Here is a 26045-nt window from a genome sequence, read left to right on the forward strand (position 1 = left end):
GAGTAATGTTTGTGACATAGATATTAAACTCTTAAAGTCCTTATTTAATGTTAGTGTTTATAGTGGAAAAAAAAAACAATTCTATCATGAGATAGTTTTTAACATGAAACCTTCTATTAAAATGAATATGTGAAAAACAAATCATATCTTGTAACAGATTTTTGTTAACAGTGAATTCATAACTATGTTTTCCTCCTTCTAATCCCCCAGCTGGCTACTTCTGGTTACCTATTTACACACTGAGCAGCTCCAAAGTAAAATTAGCCTCACTGTGGGGGCACGTTAAACTGAGGAACAAAAGTCCATGATGCCCCTTTGTGTTGGTTTCCCTCAAGATGTAAGGGAAATATCAGAATTTTTTTGCCAAATCTGTAATTATGTTAACCAATGCTGCTGAATTCACATTATTCTCCTATGTACAGTTCAGTTGGTTGGTTAGCTGTTTGTTACTTAATTTGTTTGTTAACTTGCTAATGTTGGAAAGCTGTTGCAAGGAAGCCAGAAGACTCAACTTGATTAATTTACGCAGCCAATCTATAACTTTCATTTACAAGCCAAATGCATGGATGGCTGATGATTAACACGTATTTTGCAATAAAAGGGAGCACTTTAAAATCATCCAACCCAACTTTAATCCAAAACTAATTTTATATGTAGCTTTGTTCAAATTCTGTTCTGTGGAGGTAATTTTCTTCATCATTCTTCTTCATTGTGGCAGTTTCTAGATGTCTAATCTCCTGTAACAAAGTGGGATGGCAGATCTTTAATAGGTTAAATATCAAATCTCAATCTGCTTTTTTACTTTAACTTCAAAACATCTTTCAGGGTCAATTGACTGCTTTTTAAAGCTGCTGCTTTCCACCAACACCTAACATTTGCCAAGGAAGAAGTCTTTTATGAAAGGTATCAATACGTCCACCTACAGTAGCTTCAATAGAGCAGACAGCACTGTAGCCACACAACATGCTGTACAAGGATTATACTGGGAAACATATTCAATGACGAACTGAGGAGACAGATTGAAGGGGAAAAAGCAAAATCATAAAATATAAGGCTTGACTTGAAATGCAATAGGTGTCAAAGAGTGTGTTATAGTGAAAAAACGGGGGTTTATTTTTAAGTAGTCTCTTGCTTTCTTTTACTCATGAGAATCTATCTATTAGCCTTGCATCACCTCAAGCACTGACCTGATTTCTCACGCTATGAAACAGAGAGGCTCTACTCCTAACTCCTCTCACTTTCTCAGATAGAAACAATGTCTGTAAATCCTTCCTCCATGAGTATCCATCTCACCTAATCCCACCTTTCAGTTCTCTTATCCATTTCATTATCCCAAGCCGGATATTCTTTGACAGAGAGAACATCAAGTTTACCCACAGCTTCATGTAGCTTTCCCTGTGCCCTTATTAAAGCTCCTCACCTGATCAGATGTTAAACAATAATGACACTGTGGAGATTAAAAATAATGCTGGACAATACAAAGGGAGGGAAATGGACGGATGGGAGCAGACTTTTAAACCAAAAACAGTTGTTCACTGGACATGCTGCCAGTGTAGTCTTATGTATCTGTTTTCTGTTTCATTCTGGCAGGCAAGCATAAGTGGTTTTAAGGGAAATACACCATATGGATAGGGAAGTATTTGGTCATCTGACCATTACACCAACAGGGACTGTAGTGACATTGTGTTCAAAAATATGTACAGTGCTGTGAAAAAGTATTTGCCCCCTTCTGATTCCTTTCAATTACTTTTTCACATAGGGCCAGAAGAGTTTGGATTTTTTTTCCCTTTATAAATAAAATGATCATTTAGAAACTGCATTTTCTATTGACTTGGGTTGTCTTTGTGAGATATTAAAATTGGTTTGATGATCCAAAACATTTAAGTGTGATAAATATGCCAAAAAATCAGGAATCAGAAGGACGCAAATACTTTTTCATGGCACTATACTTTAATATGAGTGGGTCCTCTTATACAGCCACATCAGCGTCCACTCTTCTTGGAAGGAACTTCGATAAGATTTTGGAGTGTTTCTGTGTAAATTTGTGCCCATTCATTCTGTAGAGCATTTATGGGGTCAGACACTGATGCTTAAAGGGATACTTCAACATTTTGGCAAATTCGCCCATTGCCATAATCCCTATAGTCTTAGTAGTAGGTTTGTTACCTTTAGTTGTTGGTGCAAGCTATTTTTAGATCAGCGCTGCCGAGTTCAGACCTGCTGTGCCAACTCAATGTAAGCAGACGGTATCCCGGCTTTCCCTCATCAAACTCATCAAATACACAATCCAACAACTCCAAAACGCTCCCGTGGACAAGTTGTGACCTGCACATTCACCACGCTATGAAATAATAACGTATAAATATGTAACATTACGACACATGAAGCAAATACTCGCAACTATTTTTTGAGCAAACCACGGGGTGGAGTGACACAATGCAGCAGCCATGTCTGGAGAGTAGTTCCGGCTTTGTTTTTAGCTTTAAAACATCTCCGTCTCGTAATGTTCCATGATTATTCCATGAAACTCAATCCATTAAGCTCCATGCCACTCAGTTATTGTTCTTACATAAATGCCAGTGGTTCAGGACTCTTCAGCTATGGAATCAGCAGAGCACTTATGACTGGCACCATGCGCCTCAGCAGTTGTTAATCCCACTCTGGGATTTTATGTGGTCTTCTGTTTTGTGGCTGAGTTGCTGTTGTTCCTAAATGCTTCCACTTTCTGAAAATATCACTTACAGTTAGCTGTGGAATATCAAGCAGGGATGAAATTTCACAAACCGTCTTATTGCAAAGGTGGCATCCACCGCAGTGCCACGATCTAAGTCACTGAGTTCTTCTGAACAACCTGTTCTATTTTAACCTGGCATGCCAGATCTGGAAAACCACTCATACACAGCATGTGAGAAAGGGCAGAGCCTTTGAAAAAAACTCGGATGGTGATTGGATGAAGGTTCTGTCTGTCACATCTTTACGGGCCAGAGTAACAAAACATGTGACGTAGCCGCCAAAGGAGTAAACTCCATTAGAGCTAAATAACACGAATCATGGCAACTGTATACATGTCAGTACATGACTTTTGACGTTTTTGAAAAGAAAACAACTCACTGCTGTTCTTTGTTCTTCTTTAAACAAATAATTGTCATCAAGTTCTGATAAAACTGGCGCTTTAGCAGCGTCCACGCTAATGTCTTCTACCATTACGGCACTGGCCTCTTGTTGCTGCTTGCTTACGTCACAACTCCACCGCGCCGGAAAGTACTGCCCCTTTACGCTGACTGGTCCAGTCACTTTCTAACCAGGCCCAAATGATTCAAACAGGAGCTTTGCAAGATGGATTTGCCAGTGAGAAACACAGATCCTTCTGCTTTGCAAGGTTAGTTCTATTTCACAAATGTTTGCAAATGGAGACTGCATGGATAGGCTTTTTATTTTATACACCTGTGGCAAAGGGTCAGATTGAAACTCCTGAATTCAATAACAGGTGTGGCAAAATACTTTTGTCCATATAGTGTATCTCAACAACTGTTGTACATTTAACCATGATAGTTGTTACAGGCATTTATAAGGATGAATTTTAAAAACTAGAGACTATTTCACTTTGCTCCCTGTGCCACAAGCAGTTGAAAAATATCTTTAATCTGTCCAGTATTTGCTTTTTGGGGCAAATACCTTCAAATAACATTCCCATTGTTGTCCCAATTAGCAAACACGTTGAACATTATTTGGTAGGCACTAGAATGCTAGCTTTGTCGCTGTTGGCACCAAAGGAAACTGATGTCAGGAGCGCACTCCACATCTCATAGTGCAACAAGGCTGTCAAAAGTTTTCAATAAAACATTGTAAACAGCATAACCTATGTTTTTTAATGATATAGCTCTGAAATGTACAGAAGAATTTCTGTCCTATTTTAAGAAACAGGCAGAAAGGGGAGAGAGAGAACTATAAAAATTGCATGGCAACATTCGGTACCAAAAGTACTGACGGTTTATTTGAGCAACTTTTGACAGTATGCTGGAATCTGCTCTCAATTTTTGGCAATTAAATCAAGAAATTGCCCACTAACGGTTCCTAGTACTTGTGTTTTTGTTGATTTAATGTTGTAACAGGTACTGACATTGATTAATGCAAGTATCATATACAGGTTTAAACCTTTGGTATTGTGCCCACCCCACAGTAAAATAGAAATAGAACCATCCATTCAAGTGTGTCCTTGTATAGAGAGCAAGTACAAAACTAGGGTGTAGGTGTTTCATTACATGGAATAGGTAAGTGTCCACATTCAAAGAGTGGTAACCTTTCAGTAACCTCAAGTCAAAGGAAAACAGGGTTAAAAACATGTCAAATTGGAAGGACTTGATTGAATTAATAAAGTGTGAGCAACCCCTTTGATCCCTAGAGAGACATTAGATCCTAAACTGAAACTAATAACAGGATATTTGACAGCAGTCCTGCCCTGTTTGATTTCAGCTTAACCTCACAGACAACACATTCATACAACTTTTCAGCATGACTAGAGCCACCACAAATCAAACGGATTGCAAATACAAGTTTCTTTCTAACCCTGAGTGTGTAAAATACAAATAAAAAGCATGACTGCGAATGAATCACAGTTACTGATTTACTAGTTAAATACACAAACGCCAAGCTGATGAATAAGGGTGTTTATTACAAAGAACCATGATTCAGTGCTCAAATAATATGTCAGGAAAGCTGTGAAATGTTTTATTTAAACACTAATAATGTCTGAAGTTAAAAGAATTGTTCTCCTTTCATCTCGGCGCCCTCACTGACCCATTCTGGCGTCTTGTTTAGGAAAAAAACACACAACTATTCTGAACATGATTAAATTACATGTCCTGTGGTGATGCATAAATAGAAAACAATTAAACCCTTTCAGATACAGACCAACAGCTGATTCAGTTTCATTGAACATAATCGTTTGGACATGAGCACAAAACCTCTGCACAGACTTTCAGTTCATACAAATGGCGGCTGATCTCCCTCTGCTGTCTTAACTCAATTTGCAGAGATTTTCCAGAGGGATAACAAACTCTTGAGATTAATAGAAGTAGCTGGTCTCAAACATGTCTGCAAACTGGGGCTCATACTTACATACAGAGGCACTTTCCTCCTGCTCAGCTCCATCTGTGCAGCAACTGCAGGCAAAGAAGGACATTAAACAGAAGAATGAGAGATGAAACATAAAAATGGTTTCCATAGTTGCTTTATTGGTTATTCTGACTGCACCTCTGTTCCTGAGGAGATTATTAAAGCTTGTCTGTGCCAAACACAGTGTCTAATGAGACAGGATCATCTTTTGATCTCAAGTAATGATTTTAACGATGATGCTTTCTCCTTTGGCGCAAACGGACAATAGCAGAAGTATGCCCAAATCTGATTTGCAGGCAGTGTTAGTGTGCCTCTGCAAAACCTACATGGGAGAAACAGCATAAGGTTTCTGGACAAATAAATGAGTGCATGAGGGAAAAACAACAAACGTACATAATTTATAGAAATATGGAAGCAAGAACTGTAATTCCCAAAAGCAGGAAACTGTCTGCTTTCATTGCAGTTAATCAGATATGTTCTATAGCAGAGGCTTCTCCCTGAATAGGGAAGCAAGGTTTTAACATAATAATTTTAACGTTTAACCAATACCAGTGAAACTTTTCATTTAAAAGAGTTTACATTTGGAAAAATAGACTTTATTCTACAATAAAAGAAGCAGAGTGGTAACAAACTAAGATGAGTTAACGATTGTTTTATGATACAGAAAAAATGCTCATTACAGTTCCGTCATTTATTTCGAAATATTGAATATTTTTATCAATTAAAATACAAAAAACAATACAACAAAATAGTCTAACATTAGACTGAGTCTATCCTCGCTCTTATTGATTCAAATGAGTTTTATGTTGCCCTATTTAGCTGCAGAAAAATGAAGGCTGTCTTTTTTTGCCAAACAGGGTTGACATATTGAAAAACCGTCTGTGCTGTCACATTAAATTAACTCCTCTTTTTTTAGAAGTCCACAGCTCGTAGAAAGGGTTAAAAATATTGCTATACCTACCTTCGCAGGAGCTCAAACTCCGGCTGAAGGAGCCTGTCAGAGCGCGGTAATGTCGTAAATAAAGCGTCCCTAACTCGGACTCATGCTCGGTTTGCTAACTGCTAATTGAAGTGTCGCAGTTAGAGCCACAAGTTGAGAAATGGCGTTCACCGAGGCTGCTGTTTCCAGAGAGAGCTGCAGCCTCCACTGACACAGCATCCTCCTCTCTGACAGTGTTGATGCTTTCTGTCTTCCGTCTGTTCAAATGCAAATTCATCCCTTTACGTGAAAGTTAGCATTTTATCTGAGTTTCCAGCGACCTCTAGTGGAGAAATAGATAGAAAGTGAGGAGAACAGGAGGGGGTGGTCTCTTCATGAGGGGCTGTTTCGGGGCTCTGGAGGTCCTGGATAGCAAAGTTAAAGCGAGTGTAGAAAAAAATTCGAAGCTTCTATTTTCAATTAACAAACCATCATAACTCCAAATTAAATAGCATACCCAATTTTGAATTATGGTAATAGCATACCCAATTTTGAATTATGGTAAACATACACAACAGCATTGTAGCCAATTAACGCTTGAGAGACAACATAACATCATAACATTTTCAAATGGCTTTAAAAAAAGATGTGCAACATATGCTTATGTCATCATAATCTATTTGATCGGTTTGTTATTTCTATATAAACTTAAAACAAAAAGTAAGGCAATTTGTGTTTGGTACATTATTTCTTTGTTGTAACAATGCTTCTTGGTAATAAATCTTATATGTTGGAAAGCCCGTTTATTACCCTTTTAAATGGTGCCACATTTGTAAGGATCATGCATTTGTGGGATGAGCAGCAGAGTTGAATATGTGGGTTGCGCCCATGAAAAATGTGCCAAATCTTCTCTGCCAGTGCTAAACAGCTTATATTGCTGTTGCTATTGACTCTTGTTTTGAGCCTCTGGTACCCCCACGTGCTGCCAATCAGGTGCCTGACTGGCAGCACCTGTGAACATTGGCCCTGCTACAGTGGTCGGTAGATGTCTGCTTCAAGAATCAGCATGCCACGTTTGACTGATCTGGATAGGGCCCGTCGGCAGGGCAACTTCAAGCTGGTGTTCCGCAAAACCAAGCTGCAGCATTGTTTGGAGTGAACCCTAGTACCATCTCCAAACTGAAGGCCAAGTTCCATATAACGGGGAACGTCAGAGACAGGCTGGGAAGTGGGTTTCCCAAGAAGACAACACCCCAAGAATACTGTTTTATCACCCTGTCAGCAAGAACTCTATCCTCCAAGATGACAACACTCGCCCCCACAGAGCAGGGTTTATCAGAGACTACCTCCAGAATTTGGGATTGGAGAGGATGGAATGGCCTGCCAGCATCATTTGATTTTCAAATGAAATTCAAAATTTTGATTCATCTGAATACAGGAGTTTGAATCACTGAGCAACGGTCCACTTCTTTTTATCCTTAGCCCAGTTTGAGACACTTCATGTCTCCGGTTCAGTATTGGTTCAACACAACACAAAACTTGTAGCCCATTCCCTGGACTGGTTTGCTGGTTGCTTTTGTACAGCCTCTGATAACAGTCTGCCCTTTCAGCAGTGGCCTTCTGTGGCTTACCCTCCTTGTGTGGGGTGTCAATGGCTGTCTTCTATAGACTACAGTCAACTCACCAGTCTTCCCCATGATTTTAGTTGTGTACAGAACCAGAGTGAGAGAAGGAAGGTCCAGGGAACCTTTTTAAATCGGCCTCTTCCTTAATATTCTAATATTTTGAAATAATCAAGATTAAAACAAAAAAGTCTTGAAATATTTTTATTTATATGATATTAATCTAAAATTAATAGAAGTTTAACTCTTTGAAGTAAACCATTGGGAAATATTGATCTTTAACATGATATTCTATTTTTTTCTAGATACACCTGTAGATCAACTTTGAAAAAATGATTAATATGAATTCAGTGTGGGACTTTCTGATAGGATTTGAGCTCTGCAGTTCAATGTCCTTCCCAGGAAATATTTCGGACAATCTGACTATCCTGATTATGCCTAGTGGCCCCTTGTTGCATGTGCCCCCAAGCAATTGTCTTCCTCTTTGTAATGTTAAAATCATCTTTGGTCACAACTTTCATTGTAATTTTCCAGAGATATGAACACAATTACTTCTAATCAATCTGAATATTACAAAGATTTATTCTTATCTGCTTAGAAAACATTTGTCAATGCCAAATATTATGAAAATACAAAGCAGACATTCATGGTGAACACATTCAAACAAGCACACACATCACATTTACAACTGAAAGTTACACAAGACTTTCAGTAAAAGCAGCAACTTGCTTTTCATTCACTCACACACAGTCTTCATTAAGTAAAATCATGTTCTCTTTGTTGTGTTTTCATTCACACCAGACAGCGACCATGGGTTTGTCAGTCTATTAAAAACTGTACCAAAACGTTCTGTTGAAGACACACAGCCTGTCATGTCAGGAAATTTGTGTCTAAAAAGGAGGTTTCAGAGTTCTAAAGGCACTCTTACCCAGTCTAAAGCAGTTTATCTTAACCCCAGTGCAAGTCTCAGGTGGCCTGCAGTTGTGGTTTTGAGGTGGTTGCTTCTCCCTGATTGAGGCCGTTAGACCTGTTGGCTCCAGAGCAAGTCACCTCCTTCCTGGGGAGGGAGGAGGCGAACATTGTGTCCAACATGCCCAGAACCTCCAGGAGCTCCTGCTGGTAGTCAATCTCTTTCTCCAGCAGATCCTGAAGACGCAACAGCTGTCGGTCCACAACTGATGACTGTCCGATTATAGACTGGTAGATGTCCAGGATCATCTCGGCCGCTGTAACAAGGACTGGAGCGAACCTGGGGTCCACCAAGTTCCTGATGAAGAGACAGAAATGGCATACTCCTTCATTAAAATGTTTTAGCATGGAAAACTGTTGGGAAATGTATTTCTTTCAGCATCTCACCCAATGAGGAAATTGAGCAGCCTAGAGAGTTCCTGTTCATCCCTTCCTGCCAGCGCGTTCTTCAATGTTCCTCTTCGATCCAGCTCCTTTATGACGGCTACTGTGATCTCTGGCTTCCTCATTCTTGTCCATGTCTGTGAATAAAATTCTGTTTTATTACCAATAGTAAATCATACTGCTGTGTTTTTGAAAGGTCTACTTATGCATGGAGGTTGCAGTTCAGCTTCCGGTTTACAAAACGGCAACCCACACAGCTACAAGAAAATAGCATTTCACTGCTTTATTTAGCAAACTACAAAAAGGACACATTAAAAAACAAAAACGGACCTTTTAATGATAACTCATTAAGCATTGTTGCCACAGTTTAAATAAATAAAAAGCATACCTCCAGAGCTGTATCCAAAGCCTTTGTTACATTAAATTTCTTGAGCTGTTTGTCATATTTGGCCAAATGCTGTTTCACTGGCTTACTGACAAGATAATCATCCTGAAAAGAGATTAAAAAACAAGCCTTTAACCAACTATGTGAAAGAAACCAGTCTATGTGCCATACTAGCATTACAAGCATCACTCATAGTATGAGGGGTTTTTAAGAATTTACATCATGCATTTTTAGAGAATAAGAACTTTTCCTGTATCAGACTATCGCAGTTTTTACTGCATATTACTTTATGAAAGTTTACCTGTTTAGGGACGTAGTTCTTGCCCTTTACAAAGACACGATATGTTGGTCGTCGCCTCTGCTGGACAAGACTTTCCTTTGACTCCTCAGGGCTTTTTCTGTGTTTGATACTCAAAATGCTGTTGGTCATACCCACGACAATGGACTCATCATCCGGCTTAAGGAAAAACAATAGGTGTTATTTTCTATAGTTGTTTTAGAGGATTTATGGTATAAAATGTAGCAGTAGGTATCAAAATACGCATCAAGTAAAATTTGTATAGACGTGGTTTTAACCGCAATATGTTTGTGCTAAGTACATGACTGATGGTGATTAAAAGGGAAAATTAGAAAGTAATAAAAGCCAAATGCAACAAAATTGAGGTTTTTGAGTTTGAACCAAAACCCTACACCCTCTTTTTAATATGGAGAGAATTTATTGTTTTATCTTTTTACAATTTAAATCGAAGGCAGTGCATAAAATTTGCAATCACTGTGGCAAAATCACTTTAGATCCTCAGAGCTGGTTTTTCAAAGAAAAGTTGTACATGAAATTTTGTCTTTGAGAGAAAAAAAATTTCTTCTGTATTGGGGTTTTTCTTTTCATGTTATGGGGAGATAACTAAAGACTTTCCCACCTTGGGTGGCTGTAGTGATACAGGGTATGAGAACGTTAGCTTTTGCCTCCTTTATTTTTTAATTTATTTTCTTCAACTCAATATAATTTGAAAAATAACAGCAAACATGATTGAGAGATGAACATAATCTCTTACCCCCAAAGCCAGACTGAGGATGGAGGCAGCGTAGTCAAAGTTGTGGACCACTTTATAGGTGGTTGTGTTGTACACCTTCACGTGCCTGAGAGAAAAACACAGGCTCTGTATTTGAGTCTTGTAAAAAGCTCATAACTTTGCATCCATTCAGGACAAACAGATCTTCTCTTGTGATTTACAACATTAAAAATGCTTTGCCTTGTCTGCTGAGTCAGCTCTTCCTATTACACAGACACTTATTCTTGTACCTGTCAAGAGAAGCTGACAGAAGCCTCTGACCATTGCTGCTGAGAGATAAGCAGGTAACAGTTTTGTGATGGTTCTTCAGAGACACCAGAGGCTGTCCTCCTTTTAGTAGATCCCACACTTTCACAAAGCGGCCACCTAAAGAGAAGGATACAGAAACTTTCAATGTACTTGACACAAAGAAAACTAAAGAACTACTGTAAAGAAAAGTGTCAGTGCATGACTGCAGGGAGGAAAATCATGTTTGAAAAACTATTTCAGCCTATTTTTGTCCTAACTGAAAACACAGCCAAGAATTTAATGACCTTTCATGCTGTTATCCTCCTTTTCGTTCCTTGTATGGCAAAGCCTGTACAACTTTGAACATTTACCCCATGTATGGAGAACAATCTCCAATGGCTAAGGGACTTTTTATTTTATTTAACTCTACAAAAATGGTGTACAGAATTAGTATGTGGTCTGAAAATAAGATGAAATGTTTAATGAGTGCAATGTCCAAATACCTGCAGAGACAAGGAGCCCTTCAGAAGGATAGAGAAGCAGACTCTCTACCGGCTGTCCATGGTCCATCGTCAGGACACTCTTCTCCGCTCTTGCATCAAACAGTTTCACTGTGTGGTCATACGATCCTAGAGGGAATGAATGATTTTGGTCAGGCAAAAACAGACAAAACTCCATCATTACATCTGCAAAAACACTCTTGCTAAATAATGATTTAATTATGGCAGAAAGTATGGCATCAAAACGTTTAGAAGTACAACAAAAATTCAACAGTCACTCACTAAACATTGCTGCAAAGGTGAAAACTATTTCAACCTTTCCTTGCAAATAAATAAATAAATAAGACGTCAACAGTAACGTCCATCTCACCAGTGATGAACAGATCTCTATTAAGTTTGCTTGTGACACCGCAGCGGATGTAATCTGTGTGTTCTTGGTAAGTGTTTAGCTCTGTTGCATTTGGGATGTCCCAAAGTCGACAGGTGTAGTCATCTGATCCCGTGAGGATCTGGTAACGATCCGAGGTGAAATCTGTCACATGTACAGCCCTGAGAAGACACACAATAAGAAAAAATGTTTTATCAGTCTGAAAGTCAGTAAGATGGTGTAACTTGGGAGAGGGGGGTCATCTACTCCTCATTTACACTTGTTTACACTCAAAGCCCCCCCCCCCAATGAATTTATCAGTGTGTGTGTGTGCATGTTTGCAAGATTGAATAAAATGTTGTCAGAATTCTTGAGATCATCATGAATTTCGGTTGATGGATCACTCAAGAGATCATCATTCAACCCATCATTACGTACACAAGAACTTCAGGGGACTCAGAGGCTATTCAAACACCTTCTACATCCCTTAAAAGGTAAGAATGATTCATGAATGGTCAGAAATGGACTGTTCCAGTGATTTCACCCTTGGCAGGAATCCTAAGTTAAAACATCCTGCTGTTAAAATTTCTAGATTAACACTGTTATGAAACCCTCTTGATGCAAGAATAACAACTAAAACCCCACCAGAAGAGATAAGGTAAGAAATAACTTCATTAATCCTGAGGGAAATTTTTGCATCAGCTATTAACACATGGGATACCTACTTTGTGTGCCCTTTGAACATCCTTAGTGCCACCTTGCCACTGACGTCAAACAGCCGAACTACAGAATCCTCACATCCGGCCACGAGCAGCTGACCATCTGACCTGAACCTCCCACAGTACGCGGTGTCCTTGAACCGACTAAATGCCTTGATTGGCTCCTGGGAGAACGGCCCATAAATGTGGATCTGCAAAGAAACCGGTGCTGCACACTTAGAACTTGGGAGATTCAAAGAACAGAGTTAAAGACTTTTTCTGCCGAATTCATACAACAGAAGTCAACATACTCTTGTGAATGCAGTCACTGCAAAGCTATGTGGAGCCACAGGGGAGAAGTCTATATTTGTGATAGCCCCAAACTCTTTAATCTGGACAGGAGCCTGCAAGAAATTGGACAAAATATAACATTAAGAAGGCCAAAACATGTGAAAAGGAATGTCATATTCTGGTTTATAATAATGTTAAGAAAGAACATAAAAAACTCACTTTGTAGTTTTTCCAGTATAATGTGTCTTGTGTGACTTTCTCTCCAAGTTTAGGGTAGACTTGGATTTTTGTAGGTTTAAATGAAGCCATTTTGGATGAATGAAATGCTCTTTGCCTGGTAAGATACAGAAAGTAAAAACATGAGTTGTAGAATAAGATAACTACAGGAGAAACGCTTGATATGGCTAATATTTGGACGAATATTATGTTGATCAGCAGAAGACAATCGGCAAACAGCAGGCAACATATTCAACAGCATAAAAATAACAACGAAAGAGATTCAGACTTTTTCTCAAACAGCACCACAACTCACCAAACTGTGCCATCCTTAAACGCTACACTCACGTTATACTGCCTCAGAAATGTCGCTTGTTTACTGGGATTTACTGTTGTGCATAAAAGGCTCGAACAATTTCAGAAAATAATGCCAGTAAATCTTGTTTTTTCGGATAGCCAAATTTAAACTAAAATTACTTGTCAGAAAACAATAACAGCATGTATGCCTTGACCAGCGTGTTCAGTGCCTGACGTTACAACTCAAACTGAAGTTAGCACAAAGCGATTTAGCCGGCTAGCATTTTCTACTAAACCGCATTTCGTTGATGCTTACCTTTAAATGAAAGGGTCCGCCACTGAATACGTGTCTTTTGAACCTAAATGTGTTTAAAGTAAAATGCAAGGATGCGTATGGGCAAAGTAAAGCAAAAGTTTGTCATTTCAAATAGTTATCACGTTGCCTCTCAGCGCACCGGAGGACGCCATGATTCCAAATGTGACTACTTCCGTTATGCATATCACACTGCTCCCTCCGCAATGTTCATCTTAAGGCTTAATACGCTGAATTTTTTTCTCAAATTATATTTTGAATGATATTCAAAGTGGTCCGCGTATAGATTTTTTTAAGAAAACCTCACTACTATTGAGACTATATTCTTCCTGACACCGATTTCATTTAAATCTGACTGTTACTAGTACTGATTTAGTGATTTTAGTCATTTATTTCAATGTCTTCATTGAATCTTTTAGTAAATGTATTTTAAATAAAACAAATATTAATAAATAAAGGTATCTAAACATTCCTTTTAACCTTTATAAATGAATTACTGCCTGGTGTGTCAAGAAATCAACTGTAGTAATAGTCATTTCAATTAAAAAAAAAAAATCTTGCTCTAATTTGACCATGACAATTGATTTCAACATATGAAACGTAGATTACAGTTTACAAATTGTTTTTTGAAACTACGATCTTATCCGGCAAATCTTCGACCTCAGTGCGTCACTTCCGCTCTTCACTCCTTTCCTCGAGCTTCTGTCGGCTGTGTGATCCGCGTGTTTACACACTCCCAGGTCAGTTCAACCTCTGTGGCCTTTTAAGCTTTCCAACTTACTGGCAATTTTGAGTTCATACCCAGACAGGAACCCCCTGGCCCACTTTGGCGCGTGACAGCGCGAAGAATGACTATTATAATAGAAAGCTGTCATTAGTTTGAAGAGGCCCTAGCTAGCTGTTTAGCCTGTCTTGCTAACTATCTGGGAGTTCAGTTGACATAATGAAAACTAAGGGGAGAAAACTGGCTTCCCTGGGTGAATGGACGAGCACCCTCAAAGCACATATTAGACATGAAAGGAACAACCCCATTTAAAGAAATAAGCAGCCAATTTATCTGTGTAAGCATGTTTAACTTAGCTACAAACTTCAGCTGATTACCTCTTTTAGATTCACGCAGAACTTGAGACTAAAAGTGTGCAGCTATTTTGGGCTTGATGCAGCTGTGCATTCTTGTAAGTGTGCTGCGCTCTAAGGGCAAAAACGAAAAGGGGCTTTGAGGCAGTTAGGTATGGTCATTATACTCATTGTTTAAACCTTAATTTGTTTATGATCAATTTTTTAGTCTTGAACTTAAACCAGCACAAATACATGTACTATATCACAAAGTGGTGTTTCAAGATCAAACTTTTAGTCTGCTTCAACATTTGGAATCAGTGTTTTTATGTATTCTGGGTGCCTGGAAGTATTTCATGTTTTCCAAGTGAAACTTTAGCTTACTGTTGAGCTCTCAGTGGGTAATTTTATTTAACAAAAGGCAAAATTTCAATTTGCAAGATCTTCAGGTGCCTGAGGAGGATCTTGTAGATTGAAATACTGCCTCGTGTTAATAACGTTACCCACTTGGAGCCAAAGAGTGTGCAGACCTTATCCTGCAGATGATTTTCTTGTCTAGCCCCTAGATGCATTTTACCTGGATGTGCACACTCTAGGTTTCTCTTATATGACTGAAATTTGTAGACAAATAGTAATTTTGTAAATGTGCTGTTTTCTGTGTCAGATGAAGGAGTCCATAATGAACCAGGAGAAGCTCGCTAAACTGCAGGCGCAGGTCCGCATAGGCGGCAAAGTGAGTTCAGTTACACACACTGACAAATAACTTAAAGTAAATGTTTTCCTTGTGATAAGTCTTGTCATTGAGTTTATATGTGATAGATATCTGTTGTGCTTTTTAGGGGTCGGCCCGCAGAAAGAAGAAGGTTGTGCACAGAACAGCTACGGCAGATGACAAGAAGCTGCAGTTTTCCCTCAAGAAACTGGGAGTTAACAACATATCTGGCATTGAGGAGGTAATGCAAATTCTTTTACAATAAGGCTCTCCTCAGCATGTGGATGCTCATTGTGCAGGTCATGTCTCTTATTGATAATAGCAATGCACCAATTGTAAAAATCAGGGCTGATACTGATGCTTAAGATAACAGTTTTGTGCATCCCTAAATAAAAAATGTATACATTAATATTATATCAAATACAACGTTTGAAAACAAAAGGATTTCTAATCATCTCAATACAATAAGATGACAAACATTAATTGGTGTATATTGTTAATTCAGCAATTTTCTATTTAGTAGAGAAACAAAAATGCTTAAAGTATATGTTTTTATTTTTCACTTTGTAATCTTTCCTATTTATAGGCTAATTTTAAACAGATATTAAAAAATTCATTTACAATGAAGCAAACTTTCAACACATCATTCATCCCAGAGACCTTACTGTTTCTCTTTTTCTCCAATATAGGTCAACATGTTCACAAACCAGGGGACAGTGATCCACTTTAATAACCCAAAAGTTCAGGCCTCCTTGGCTGCTAACACCTTCACAATCACAGGACATGCTGAGAACAAGCAACTCACAGAGATGCTCCCAGGAATCCTAAACCAGCTGGGAGCCGACAGTCTCACCAGCCTCAGGAGATTAGCAGAGACTCTGCCCAAACCAGGTACCCACAACACTCTTTGTGATGAATTTACATAGGGCTCCAGACTGACCCTAAATGTTCGCATTTTGCCCCTAAAATTTGAGACAGTGCGAGTAAATTTTTCATCTACTTGTGCACGTGCGACCAGTAAATTTGCTGATTTTTAAAATTATTACTAAATATTTTTTGTTGCTGACAAACTTCTGCTCCACACTTCAGCCCAGTTGTTGGCGATAATGCACAAACGAGCTGGTTTGCCAACCGACATTAACTCCAAAAGAAGAAGGCATATTATCTGCCTCGAGGCTTTGCTTAAATCCGTCATGTATATACTGTGGTACGAACTTGATATCGCGCTGTGGCGCACGGCGTGCTGTTTCTCACATGGATGGTTATTTGTGTGGCACAATGTATTTGTTTTTACTGTTATTATAACGTAACATGCAGTAAACATGCGCTGCGCTGTGTGAAAATCATGAGTGAAGAGAAAGAAGACGATGCATTCATGTTGACAGACACTCGCCCTGCTGCGTTTTTACACATACACTGGCTGTGAAATAATGACAGATGCGGCACTATGCTAACGCTGTGGCGATATTTTATCGTAAAAAAAGTTTAAATAAAGAAAAACAGTTTCCTACGGAGATTGAAGAGCCTTTAACGGGTGGAAGTGTGCAGAACTCCGAGATTACGAGCAGCCTGCACCATGCGCTCATACGAGATAGCGGTCAGTCTGCAGACTTCAGGAGATTTTGTAAACTTCACTGAAGAGAGAAATGCTTCATTATTAAAGCCTTGCTCAGGTGCTTTCTCCCTCTCTCTCTCCCTCTCTCTCGTGCGTGCGCACGTCATGTATTTAATTAACGATTTAAAATTCAGTGCCACATCTTTGTTTCAGCGTATTTTTTTTTTCAAAATCCTTTGGCATCCGAAGCATTTCATAAGACTACATTTTGATGATTAGATGCCAGTTAAATAGAAACGTTATTGCTACTAACAGTGACTGAGACAGAGAGAGCAAAACGGTCAGAGTTCACCATCAGACAGTCGGGATTCAACAGATCACAGATGCAGCTTTACCCTAGAATCTGTTCCCAGGTCCAGATATGGTGTTAAAAAGTCACGGTGGATCAAACAAAAATGTGGTTGCAAAAATTAAAAGTGAATACCCTTTGGAAAACAGATGAAATTTCTAGAATGTACACGTCCAGCTTCCAGAAATCATCATACCATTGTGTAGAAAATGGAGATTTATTTCTTGCTAGAACATGAAATATTACACTAATGCCTGAAGTAGAGAAAGTTAAAATAATTGTCTCTTTACCTTAATGACAAAGTGAAAAATAAAAGTAAACTACAACATAAGAAATAAAGAATTAGCAGCCAGAATTTCCTGGGAGATGATCCCTAAACCTCAATTATGGCGTAATCTAATGGAATTATTTAACTTCCTTTCAACTTTAATAACTGTAAATTGTCATCAGAACAATTTTAGATATTTTGTTTAGATAACCTTTTGATACCTATTTTTAACATACAAGTAGTCCATTTAAGGGACCCACTGTATTTTATCATTTGTCTGGTACTATTTCTCTTGGGAAAAAGCAAAAGGGATTGATTTAAAAAATGCAGTATTGTTATTAGAGTCCTCGCTTAATCGTCAGAAGAATCGATAGAGTACTCGATTACAAAAAGACTTGATAACTGCAGCCCTAATACCCACAACATGCGGGGAACACGAAATTTGCTGATAATACTTGCACTACACAATTAAAACACGACACTTTGAGCAAACACAATGCCAGTCGGAAACTTGAAATGTGTATTTATCAGTAATACAGTGAAAATGAGGGGAAATGTGAATATTTATTTCCCAAGTCGATTTACAGTGTGTGCCCCTAAATTTTCTGCTTGCGCCCCTAAAATTTTAAGTTAGGGGCCACTGTGCTCTTAGTAAAAAAATAAAGTTATTCTGGAGCCCTGATCAGTAAGTGTGACATCTTTTAACATGTAGCTGATTGTTTATCTCTCCCCATGATAGCTGGAGAGAGCAAAGCCCCCATGGTTGCTGCTGAAGAAGAGGATGATGATGTTCCAGGTAAGCAAATTGCCAGTAGCTTACTCTTCAAAAAGGATTTGCATAAATCTTTGATATACAGTAAAATTGAAATATTATATAACAGTTCAGAAGGGGCCTAAATGTTTGCATTTGCCTTTTAAAGCTGGCAGTATGTCGGTCAGGGATATTGCTTTGACGTAATAGTGTATTCGGAAACACCAGAAAAAAATTGAAGTTCTGACAGAATTTGTCATTCAGCTCACTGGGCTGATATTTTGGTTCTCTAAGTATTTAGGATTCCTTTGTATAGAGCATAATTTTGCTCATCTGTCTTAACTTATGTTTGTTGTCCATTCCCACCTTTCTTCACCCATCTTTTTCTTTCAGATCTTGTTGAAAACTTTGACGAGGCTTCAAAGAACGAGGCAAACTAGCTGGCCATTTCTGTCCTCTTGACTCACTGTACTTTGACACAGCAGCAGTTTATAATTGTTCATCTCTATTATTGCTCTTTGCCTTCTCGCAAAATTTGCTTTTATTTGTATCATACACAATCAGGCTTGAACAAGAAGAATCATCTTTTTATGACAGTTTATACCCACTTCTATTTGTCTTATTTGCCTTGTCCTGTAGTACAAGTGAAGCTATTTAACTCCGTGGAATGTGCAAGCCTTTCTCTATCCCAAGCTGCCTCTACTGCAATGTGATGCTTTCATATCAAAAATGTTTTGGTGGTCAATCATGTAATAAAAAAAAAATACAGATACATTTCTCTATTTTATTTTTTTTCATAGCATCATTCAATTTGCAAAATTATATGGAAGAAGGTGTGGTTTATCATTTTCAAAAAATGTTGAAAGACGGACTTTCTTTTTGAAAGAGGTATTGGCATTCATTTCTAATATTCCTGAGAAAAAAAAAGACTGTGTTCTTTTGTTTTGATGTTTTTTTTTACCTATAGCCCATCTTTAGAGTAGTCTTTTATTGTTTAGACTTAGAGTCACCTTAGAATAAGGTGTAATGCTAACAAAAAAATGAAAATGATTTTGGTTCCTGGTATCATATGCAAATAGCACATTGATAAGCAGGGACTTTGTTGGTTTGCTGACACTGATTAATCAAATTTAAGGGAAAGAGCGAGCTTACTAAATCAAAAGTTCCCTTTAAAATACAGTTGCCATTTCACATGTTTAGTTTCACTTTTGGGGATGTGAAAGTATACATTTACAGTTAAAGTCAAAACTCTACAACAAGATTTTTCAAACATTTTTGACTTCTATGCCATTAACTGGGGGAGAGAGGTTGGACTTGAACACTGGCCTTCTGCTCTGACATCCATAGCCTACATCCTAAATTAATGGCTTTCTAACAAAGTCAAATTTTATGCTTACCTAGAATTAGTTTTTTGATACATTTCACCACTACTAATTAGCTGTGTCCTGTTGTGGCACTCATGATTGTAGACACTCTCAGTACCTTTATGACACATTCTGTCATGCAGTAATGGCTCCACCTTTATATTCATCCACTCCTTATTTGGTTGTTGAGCTCTCCAGAAATTTGAACACTACTTTAGGAGATTTTAGGGAACTGAAACTTGAAAAAAAAACCCTCTTTCAAATGACCTAAGAGGTTTCAAAGAATTTTATTTCATCAGTGTAGTTTATTTATAGCAACAGCTGTACAAAGTTTCTATGCTTACTTTAAGAAAAGTTTGTTGATGTATTTTACTACTACTAATTACCTATGTCTTGTTGTGGCACTCAATTTTAGGCACTCTCAGTACCTTTATGACACATTCTGTCATGCAGAAATGGCTCCACCTTTATATTCATCCACTCCTCATTTGGTTGTTGAGCTCTCCAGAAATTTGAACTCTGCTTTATAAGATTTTAGGGAACTGAAACTTGAAAAAAAAAACCCTCTTTCAAATGACCTAAGAGGTTTCAAAGAATTTTATTTCATCATTGTAGTTTATTTATGGCAATAGCTGTACACAGTTTCTATGCTTACTTTAAGAAAAGTTTGTTGATGTATTTCACTACTACTGATTTCCTATCTCTTGTTATGGCACTCAATTTTAGGCACTCACAGTACCTTTATGACACATTCTGTCATGAGAAATGGCTCCACCTTTATATTTATCCACTCCTCATTTGGTTGTTGAGCTGCCTGGAAATAAGGTATCTTATAGGAACTCTTCAAATATTTACTGCAGTTTCTAAATATTTAGAGGTGTCAGATTTAATCTTCTCCAGAAATATGAACACAGCTTTAGAAGATTTTAGGGAACTGAAACTCGAAACAAACTCTCAAATTGCCTAAAAGGTGTTAAAGAATTTGATTTCATCAGTGTAGTTTGTTTATAGCAATAGCTTTACAAAGACAACGTTTCTTTGAAAATACGCTGTGATTCTTTTACCAAAGAGACTGAGGAGGACAAGGAATAAAGTATCAGGCACCAACAGCCTACAGAGGAAACATGAAATACGATGCTTTGTTTACAATGGAAGTACATCACAGACTGTTGAAAACATGACAGTATCAGTTGATTTACATATGTGTGAGTATGAACTTTGCCTTGTTTTCCACAGGTGACATTTGCTAAAAGAAAACTGGGTTGCCCCTTTAGTGACTCGGAAGGGAAAGTCCTTGCATCGCTCCTTGTCCCACTTTGTTGGTGTGAACCTGAGTGTGTGTTGGCATGTTTATGTAAGGGGCATCAAACACAGTAATGTTTTTTTGGAGGTAAACCCATGACTGGAAGAACACCAGTTTCATCTGATTCTACATTGTTTTCAGTTTCAGTTTAGGTTAAAGTCAGAGGAGTATGGACAAGTAAATTCATGAAAAATCACTTTAGCAAGACAGCTAGCAATATTCTTAAATGTTCTTACTTATCTGATCTCTGTGTAACAGGGTTGCTTGTTATAATTACACAAAATTACCTGGCATTATGTATCAGCCTGAGAGAAACTCCTTAACCCATGATGCACTGTGTTGTTGTTTGCAGCCCCTCCCTTTGTTTTCTTCTTCGTTGGTCATATATTTTTACCCCCTCCCCTCTCCCCTTTTAAAGGTGCAGTGTGTAAAACTGAATATCAACATCTAGAAGTGGGTTCTAGATTGCATTTCTCTGCTGGAAACTGGCAACCAGTTGAAATTAATGTGCATCTGTAATGTGAATACGATACAATACAAAAACTTTATCTATCCTTTTTACCTCTATCTTACCATGGAAACATGTATGACTTAAAGGTTTATTCTGAGTTGTTTTGTTCAAAATAGCTATTTTTGAATTTAGATGACTTTGCTTTATTTTACCAATGTACTTTAATATTTTTCCTCCCGTTGACATGTTTATATGCTTTAAATTTCTTGTATAATTACTTTTATGGAAGTCATGGATGTTTGCGTGCCACTCAAGCTAGCTTACGTGCACTTCGCAGCTAACTTATGTGCATGTCATGTTAAGCTAATTTTACGTACTGTAGTTTTATTTTGTGTAGGATCTGGAGCGGGCTGTGGAACTTATGGGAGGTTTTGTCTCGTTATCTCTGCCAGAGATTAAAAGTGGTCAAAGAGAGAATTCCAGTGGCAGTCTCCTTCACATCAACATAAACACAACGCAGATATTTCCATCATCTAATCTCTATCTTCAAATAAATGGATTAAATATAAAGAACAGAATTATTCATGTAAGAAGTTTTAATTCTCCAAAGCACAGGATGATGTGTTTGCTTGTTTGAGACAACCAATGAGAAAAAAAATCAATAAAGGCAGTTAACTTCAGAACTATAACCATATATATTTGTTATAGGCAGCATAAATGCCAATTATTCATAATGTTAGGCAAATACAGTTTTTTTTTTTGTCATTTTAAGCTACAATTGGCTTAATGATTATAAATAAATATCAAACTGCCTGACTACAAAGTTTAGCTTTGTTTGCACATCTCTCCATTTGAAACTCCTGTGAGGTTTGTGGCAGTTTTGGCTCTCCATGTGGCAGTCCTTGCTGGTCTTTTGCTTTACATGTGTGAGTGTTTTTTAAATGCCAAATTCTCCCCTCCTTTATCTTAAGTCAAACATATTTCTTGGTAAGAATCTTTGCTGTGGAAATGATCAAAAGGCTGTTTGTGAAGTATGTTATCAATAACTTTGATAACACCTACACCTGACACCTACCCCACCCATGAGTGGTTTTAAATAAAAAGATAACTAAATGTTATCAATCTATACGCTGATAGTCAGGTTTGCTTTCATCTACCGTTAAAAGGCATCAATATCAGTCTTTTTCATAATAAGCTTAGACTTAATACAGTATCTGTTAAATTTCCACTGATATTTCAATTATTTACTGTTTCAAATGCCTTAAAATTAAATTCTCTGGGTCTATTTATGCCTTTACAGTGAAGTTCATATTTGTGTATTTTATAACTGTCTATGTGTGTTTGAGTGTGTGTTTGAATATTCGATCAGATATAGTATTTCCCCAGATTCTGTGCTTTAGGTGCTGTATTTCAGTCATAACTGAGGGCAAACCCCCACCCCTCTGCACACCCACACTTCACACTTTATATCTTCATCTCACACTTCTTCACTCGAAACTTTTATCTGTTCGTAGAATTTGACATTCAAATTTCTGTAGAGGAAATCCACTTCTCCCCAACTCTGTTTATAGGCTATTAATCAGTTTACTATATCTTTTAGTTTCTTTCCCACCTCTAAAGGCCATGATGCTGATTGTGGTGATGATGTATGCAGTGGGCAGTAGTATAAATATGATGGTCAGTTGTTAGTTGGAGCATATGATCATCAAGACGACCACAGCTGAACCTCTGCTCCTTTATTGCATCACTTCAATGTTACTTCATCTAAAAATGGTAAGAAATTATTTCATGGAGTCAACTTAGATAATTACTTTGAGAGAACATTAAGTAAATTTAAAGCTTTGTAATCCCATTATGATAACATATTAGCTCTATACTTACGGCATTTTCCCAAAAGTTAAACAACATGACATTTAACAGTGCATTTAAACCTAACTTTTAGGTTTAAATGCAAGAAAATTGATGTCTGAATCCTTTTTTCTTGTTGTCTCTCAATCTTTCAGAAGGCCATGTCAATGTGGATATTTGGGCTCCTGTGCCTCAGCCTCTCAGGAGCACATGGACTGCACGAGTTTCCAGGAAACTGTATGTTTAACTTGTTTTCCTCATATTTGCCTCATATCATTTGATTCCTTGAATTATCCTCATTTTGATCTTTTGTGAATAGCATTATTTTGTGCATTTATGTGGACTTGACTCCTTGATTGTGTTTGTGTAGTTGTTGTCGCCAAAAGAAACAGTGAAGATCCAGTCGTTCTGACCTGCAGTACAAATACTGAAGGAAATGTCACATGGAATTTTAATGGGGAAGAGATAGATGTGGATTTGGAGGACCATCTCCAGCAGGACGGGCTACATTTGACAGTGTCAGAGGTAGGCACTCCCACGCTGGGAGAATACAGCTGCTGGAGAGGAGGGAGCAGGTTATCATCAACCTATCTGCTGTTGGAGGCAGAGGAGGGTAAGAGGATCTTGTTGTGTTTTTAAGTCATCATTCTTTAATAGAGGAACTTATGGCACTCATGCTAATATTAACCAGAGGTGTGTATTTCTCAAGGATGAGAGTAAAAATTAAGACATAGTGAAATGTTTGATAAAGCAACACTGATGCTAAGACAGTTGCTCAATATTCAGTGATATTTCTGATTTTGGTTTCCTCAAACTTTCCAACATATTGCCTTTTTCCAGATTCTCCTCTCAGTTGTCAGGCAAAGTCTTATGACTGCTTCTTCAGCTGTTCCTGGACCAACACTGAATATGAAGTAGTGCGCCTTGGACTTGGCCCAGAGTGGTAAAAACAAGACAAAAAACACAATCTAGTAAAAACAACGAAGTGGAAAGAATTGCACCTTTCCTGGTTTTAAATCTTCCTCTGCCCCTGTTTTATTTCTTTCTCTGTAGCACTGAAGGTGAGCAGTCCTGTCAATGGGTCAGCAGTAGAGATCTGCACTCAGACGGGACATTCCAGTTTGAGGTGCCACATGCCATCTCACCCTACACCGAAGAAAGCACCGTGCTTGAAGTCACAGCTGAGGCCATCGCTGACCTCTCCATCCTCAGGAAAACCATTAGGTTTTATCTCAGAGAAATCGGTAAGCTGAGGGAAACTGAATGACATTTAAGGCATTCAGCAGAAAATTATCTAGATTAAATAGTCAACTGCAGTAAAATTCAGACACAGCTATCCACAAAGTATGGAAAAATTAGTTATCAGGAAATTTTGGTGGATGCAATCAGTTTATGTTGTGTTTAAGAAATGTTACTTAAATGACTTTCTAAAGTATAAGGACATACACTGGAGATATTTAAACAAATATTCTATAAACTATTGGCTCTCACACATTCATTACAAAACATGCATAATCAGCGGTGACTGGGTGGCTTAGAAACATTTACATTTGATTAAAAAAGAAAGAAGTGCCCTTTCTCACTTTTCTGCCATTTCTATCATCATTTGTGTTCTTTCCAGTTAAACCCGACAGCCCCCAGATTGTCCGGTGTCAGGAGATGGAGCAGGACTTGAACGTGACCATTGATCCTCCATCCAGCTGGTCCACTCCTCACAGCTTCTTCAGTCTGGAGCACGAGATCGAATATGTGCTCAAAGATAACGGCAAGGTACACACAAACTCGCTCTAAAACGAAGCCAGCTGATATCTCCTCTTGTACATTTTGTTTTCTAATCGTGTGACTCCATCTTTGTTTCAGACTGGACGTTCTTTGTCAACTCTGATACCGAAGACGATCAGCAAGCTGAGGGTTCGCTCCAGAGACTCGCTGGTGCTCTCGGACTGGAGCCAGTGGACTCCCTGGAAAAATGTAACCTACTGATTCTATAAGAACACAAACCTATCTGCACCTGCTCTTTCTATGTTCTTACTTGGCCGTAGTATGATGTCTCGTCATGTCCTGTCACCTACTGTTTGTCACTGTGGTGTCTGACTGTCTCTTTTTGGTGCAATCGCTCACTGATGAGCAAGAGTTAACACAACACCCACCCAAAGCTCAGTGACGTCACAAGTTCTGTTTAGTTCTAAGGAACTATGCAGCCACTATTTATTCTTTTTATTTACGAATTAATTCAAGCTATTTATTTTATTTCTGAATTTAATCAAACTATTTGTTTTAATTATGAATTTAATCAAACTATTTATTTTGATTCTGAATGAACTCAAACTATTTATTTATGTATTTATTATTTAATTATTATTTTAGAGCTCATGTTAAATGAGGTAAACAATCATCTATGATAGGCTACGAACATTTCTTCCCAGAGTTGTCAGATGTGCTTTCGTGAGACCAAATCTTTTAAAGCATGTATTTCTCTCTATGATGCCTTTCACACAAAAATCAAATTAAATCAACATAATTGAAAATTTAACATGAATCACAACATATACTAACAAAGGAGTCTGGCTCAGTCTCCACTTTATACATAATTTCACACATTATGTTCCTTGTTTGTGTTATTTATATTTGTGTGTTGGTCTTTCTGTGAACAGTGATGGTTTGACTGTGCAAAAAAGCTATTAAAATGCTTGTGCTTCCTTCCTTATACATGTTACTTCTTTATTTCTGTGTTGCTCATGTCATGTACTAGACTAAAAAGAAAATCCCCATTTACCTGAAAACACTTTCGACCAATAATTCCCACACGGCAGCAGACAAAAAATCAGAAACATTTGAAAAACAAAGCAGCAAATACAATTTCTGGGATGATAAGTTTAATAAAAAGGATGAAGCTTATTAAAAGAAGTCATTTTCTGAATGAAAGCCACCAACAAAAAAATGAATGTAAACCAGAATATAGATGTTTGTACAATAAAGGACTTGTCAGTAGCACATGATGTAAAACACGGGTG

The 26045-nt window shown here is 37.9% G+C and overlaps 4 protein-coding genes across 6 annotated transcripts in view; 2 read left to right on the top strand and 2 right to left on the bottom strand.

Annotated features, from left to right (window-relative positions):
• LOC121509870 (rho guanine nucleotide exchange factor 28-like) overlaps nucleotides 1–6206 on the bottom strand; it is a 66954-nt gene extending 60748 nt beyond the window's left edge. For 2 of the 3 annotated variants that reach the window (XM_041787623.1, XM_041787621.1), the window contains exons 1-2: nucleotides 6077–6205; nucleotides 5119–5162 (exon numbers count right to left, since the gene is read on the bottom strand). In XM_041787623.1, coding sequence (XP_041643557.1) covers nucleotides 5119–5151 — 33 coding nt within the window. In that variant the 5' untranslated portion in view covers nucleotides 5152–5162; nucleotides 6077–6205. Of the gene's footprint in view, nucleotides 1–5118; nucleotides 5163–6076 lie in introns of all 3 variants that reach the window. The other variant, XM_041787622.1, reaches the window with a different exon arrangement.
• Nucleotides 6207–7847: 1641 nt separating this feature from the next.
• utp15 (UTP15 small subunit processome component) lies at nucleotides 7848–13545 on the bottom strand. Its single transcript, XM_041787484.1, has 12 exons — nucleotides 13378–13545; nucleotides 12768–12882; nucleotides 12569–12661; nucleotides 12285–12469; nucleotides 11563–11741; nucleotides 11196–11321; nucleotides 10695–10830; nucleotides 10447–10531; nucleotides 9696–9851; nucleotides 9398–9499; nucleotides 9013–9146; nucleotides 7848–8923 (listed from the first exon to the last, which is right to left on the bottom strand). The coding sequence occupies exons 2-12, from the start codon at nucleotides 12855–12857 to the stop codon at nucleotides 8623–8625; spliced, it is 1587 nt and encodes a 528-aa protein (XP_041643418.1). The 5' UTR covers nucleotides 12858–12882; nucleotides 13378–13545; the 3' UTR covers nucleotides 7848–8622.
• A 500-nt stretch (nucleotides 13546–14045) lies between these two features.
• Nucleotides 14046–18835, top strand: LOC121509816 (transcription factor BTF3-like). Its single transcript, XM_041787486.1, has 6 exons — nucleotides 14046–14114; nucleotides 15095–15163; nucleotides 15270–15383; nucleotides 15832–16033; nucleotides 18054–18110; nucleotides 18459–18835. Exons 2-6 carry the CDS (start codon nucleotides 15095–15097, stop codon nucleotides 18503–18505), a joined length of 489 nt encoding a protein of 162 aa, XP_041643420.1. The 5' UTR covers nucleotides 14046–14114; the 3' UTR covers nucleotides 18506–18835.
• A 3693-nt stretch (nucleotides 18836–22528) lies between these two features.
• Nucleotides 22529–25033, top strand: si:dkey-88e18.2 (interleukin-12 subunit beta). The gene is made up of 7 exons (XM_041787485.1): nucleotides 22529–22956; nucleotides 23187–23268; nucleotides 23402–23644; nucleotides 23872–23974; nucleotides 24085–24275; nucleotides 24653–24801; nucleotides 24892–25033. Exons 1-7 carry the CDS (start codon nucleotides 22882–22884, stop codon nucleotides 25012–25014), a joined length of 966 nt encoding a protein of 321 aa, XP_041643419.1. The 5' UTR covers nucleotides 22529–22881; the 3' UTR covers nucleotides 25015–25033.
• The last annotated feature ends 1012 nt before the right edge of the window (nucleotides 25034–26045 follow it).

This window comes from Cheilinus undulatus, linkage group 5 (genome assembly GCF_018320785.1).
Source record: "Cheilinus undulatus linkage group 5, ASM1832078v1, whole genome shotgun sequence".
NCBI classification, from domain to species: Eukaryota; Metazoa; Chordata; class Actinopteri; order Labriformes; family Labridae; genus Cheilinus; species Cheilinus undulatus.

Excerpts from the sequence above, each read along its gene's own strand:
- utp15 (XM_041787484.1), bottom strand. The coding sequence starts at position 12,857 with ATGGCTTCATTTAAACCTACAAAAATCCAAGTCTACCCTAAACTTGGA. Across the intron at positions 10,532-10,694 it reads CTGTCAGCTTCTCTTGACAG|GCACGTGAAGGTGTACAACA; the intron begins GTACAAGAATAA and ends TTTTTCTCTCAG. Across the intron at positions 9,147-9,397 it reads CTTTGGATACAGCTCTGGAG|ACATGGACAAGAATGAGGAA; the intron begins GTATGCTTTTTA and ends TTTTATTCACAG.
- LOC121509816 (XM_041787486.1), top strand. The coding sequence starts at position 15,095 with ATGAAGGAGTCCATAATGAACCAGGAGAAGCTCGCTAAACTGCAGGCG. Across the intron at positions 15,164-15,269 it reads AGGTCCGCATAGGCGGCAAA|GGGTCGGCCCGCAGAAAGAA; the intron begins GTGAGTTCAGTT and ends TGTGCTTTTTAG. Across the intron at positions 15,384-15,831 it reads ACATATCTGGCATTGAGGAG|GTCAACATGTTCACAAACCA; the intron begins GTAATGCAAATT and ends TCTCCAATATAG.
- si:dkey-88e18.2 (XM_041787485.1), top strand. The coding sequence starts at position 22,882 with ATGATCATCAAGACGACCACAGCTGAACCTCTGCTCCTTTATTGCATC. Across the intron at positions 22,957-23,186 it reads TGTTACTTCATCTAAAAATG|AAGGCCATGTCAATGTGGAT; the intron begins GTAAGAAATTAT and ends TCAATCTTTCAG. Across the intron at positions 24,802-24,891 it reads TGCTCAAAGATAACGGCAAG|ACTGGACGTTCTTTGTCAAC; the intron begins GTACACACAAAC and ends TCTTTGTTTCAG.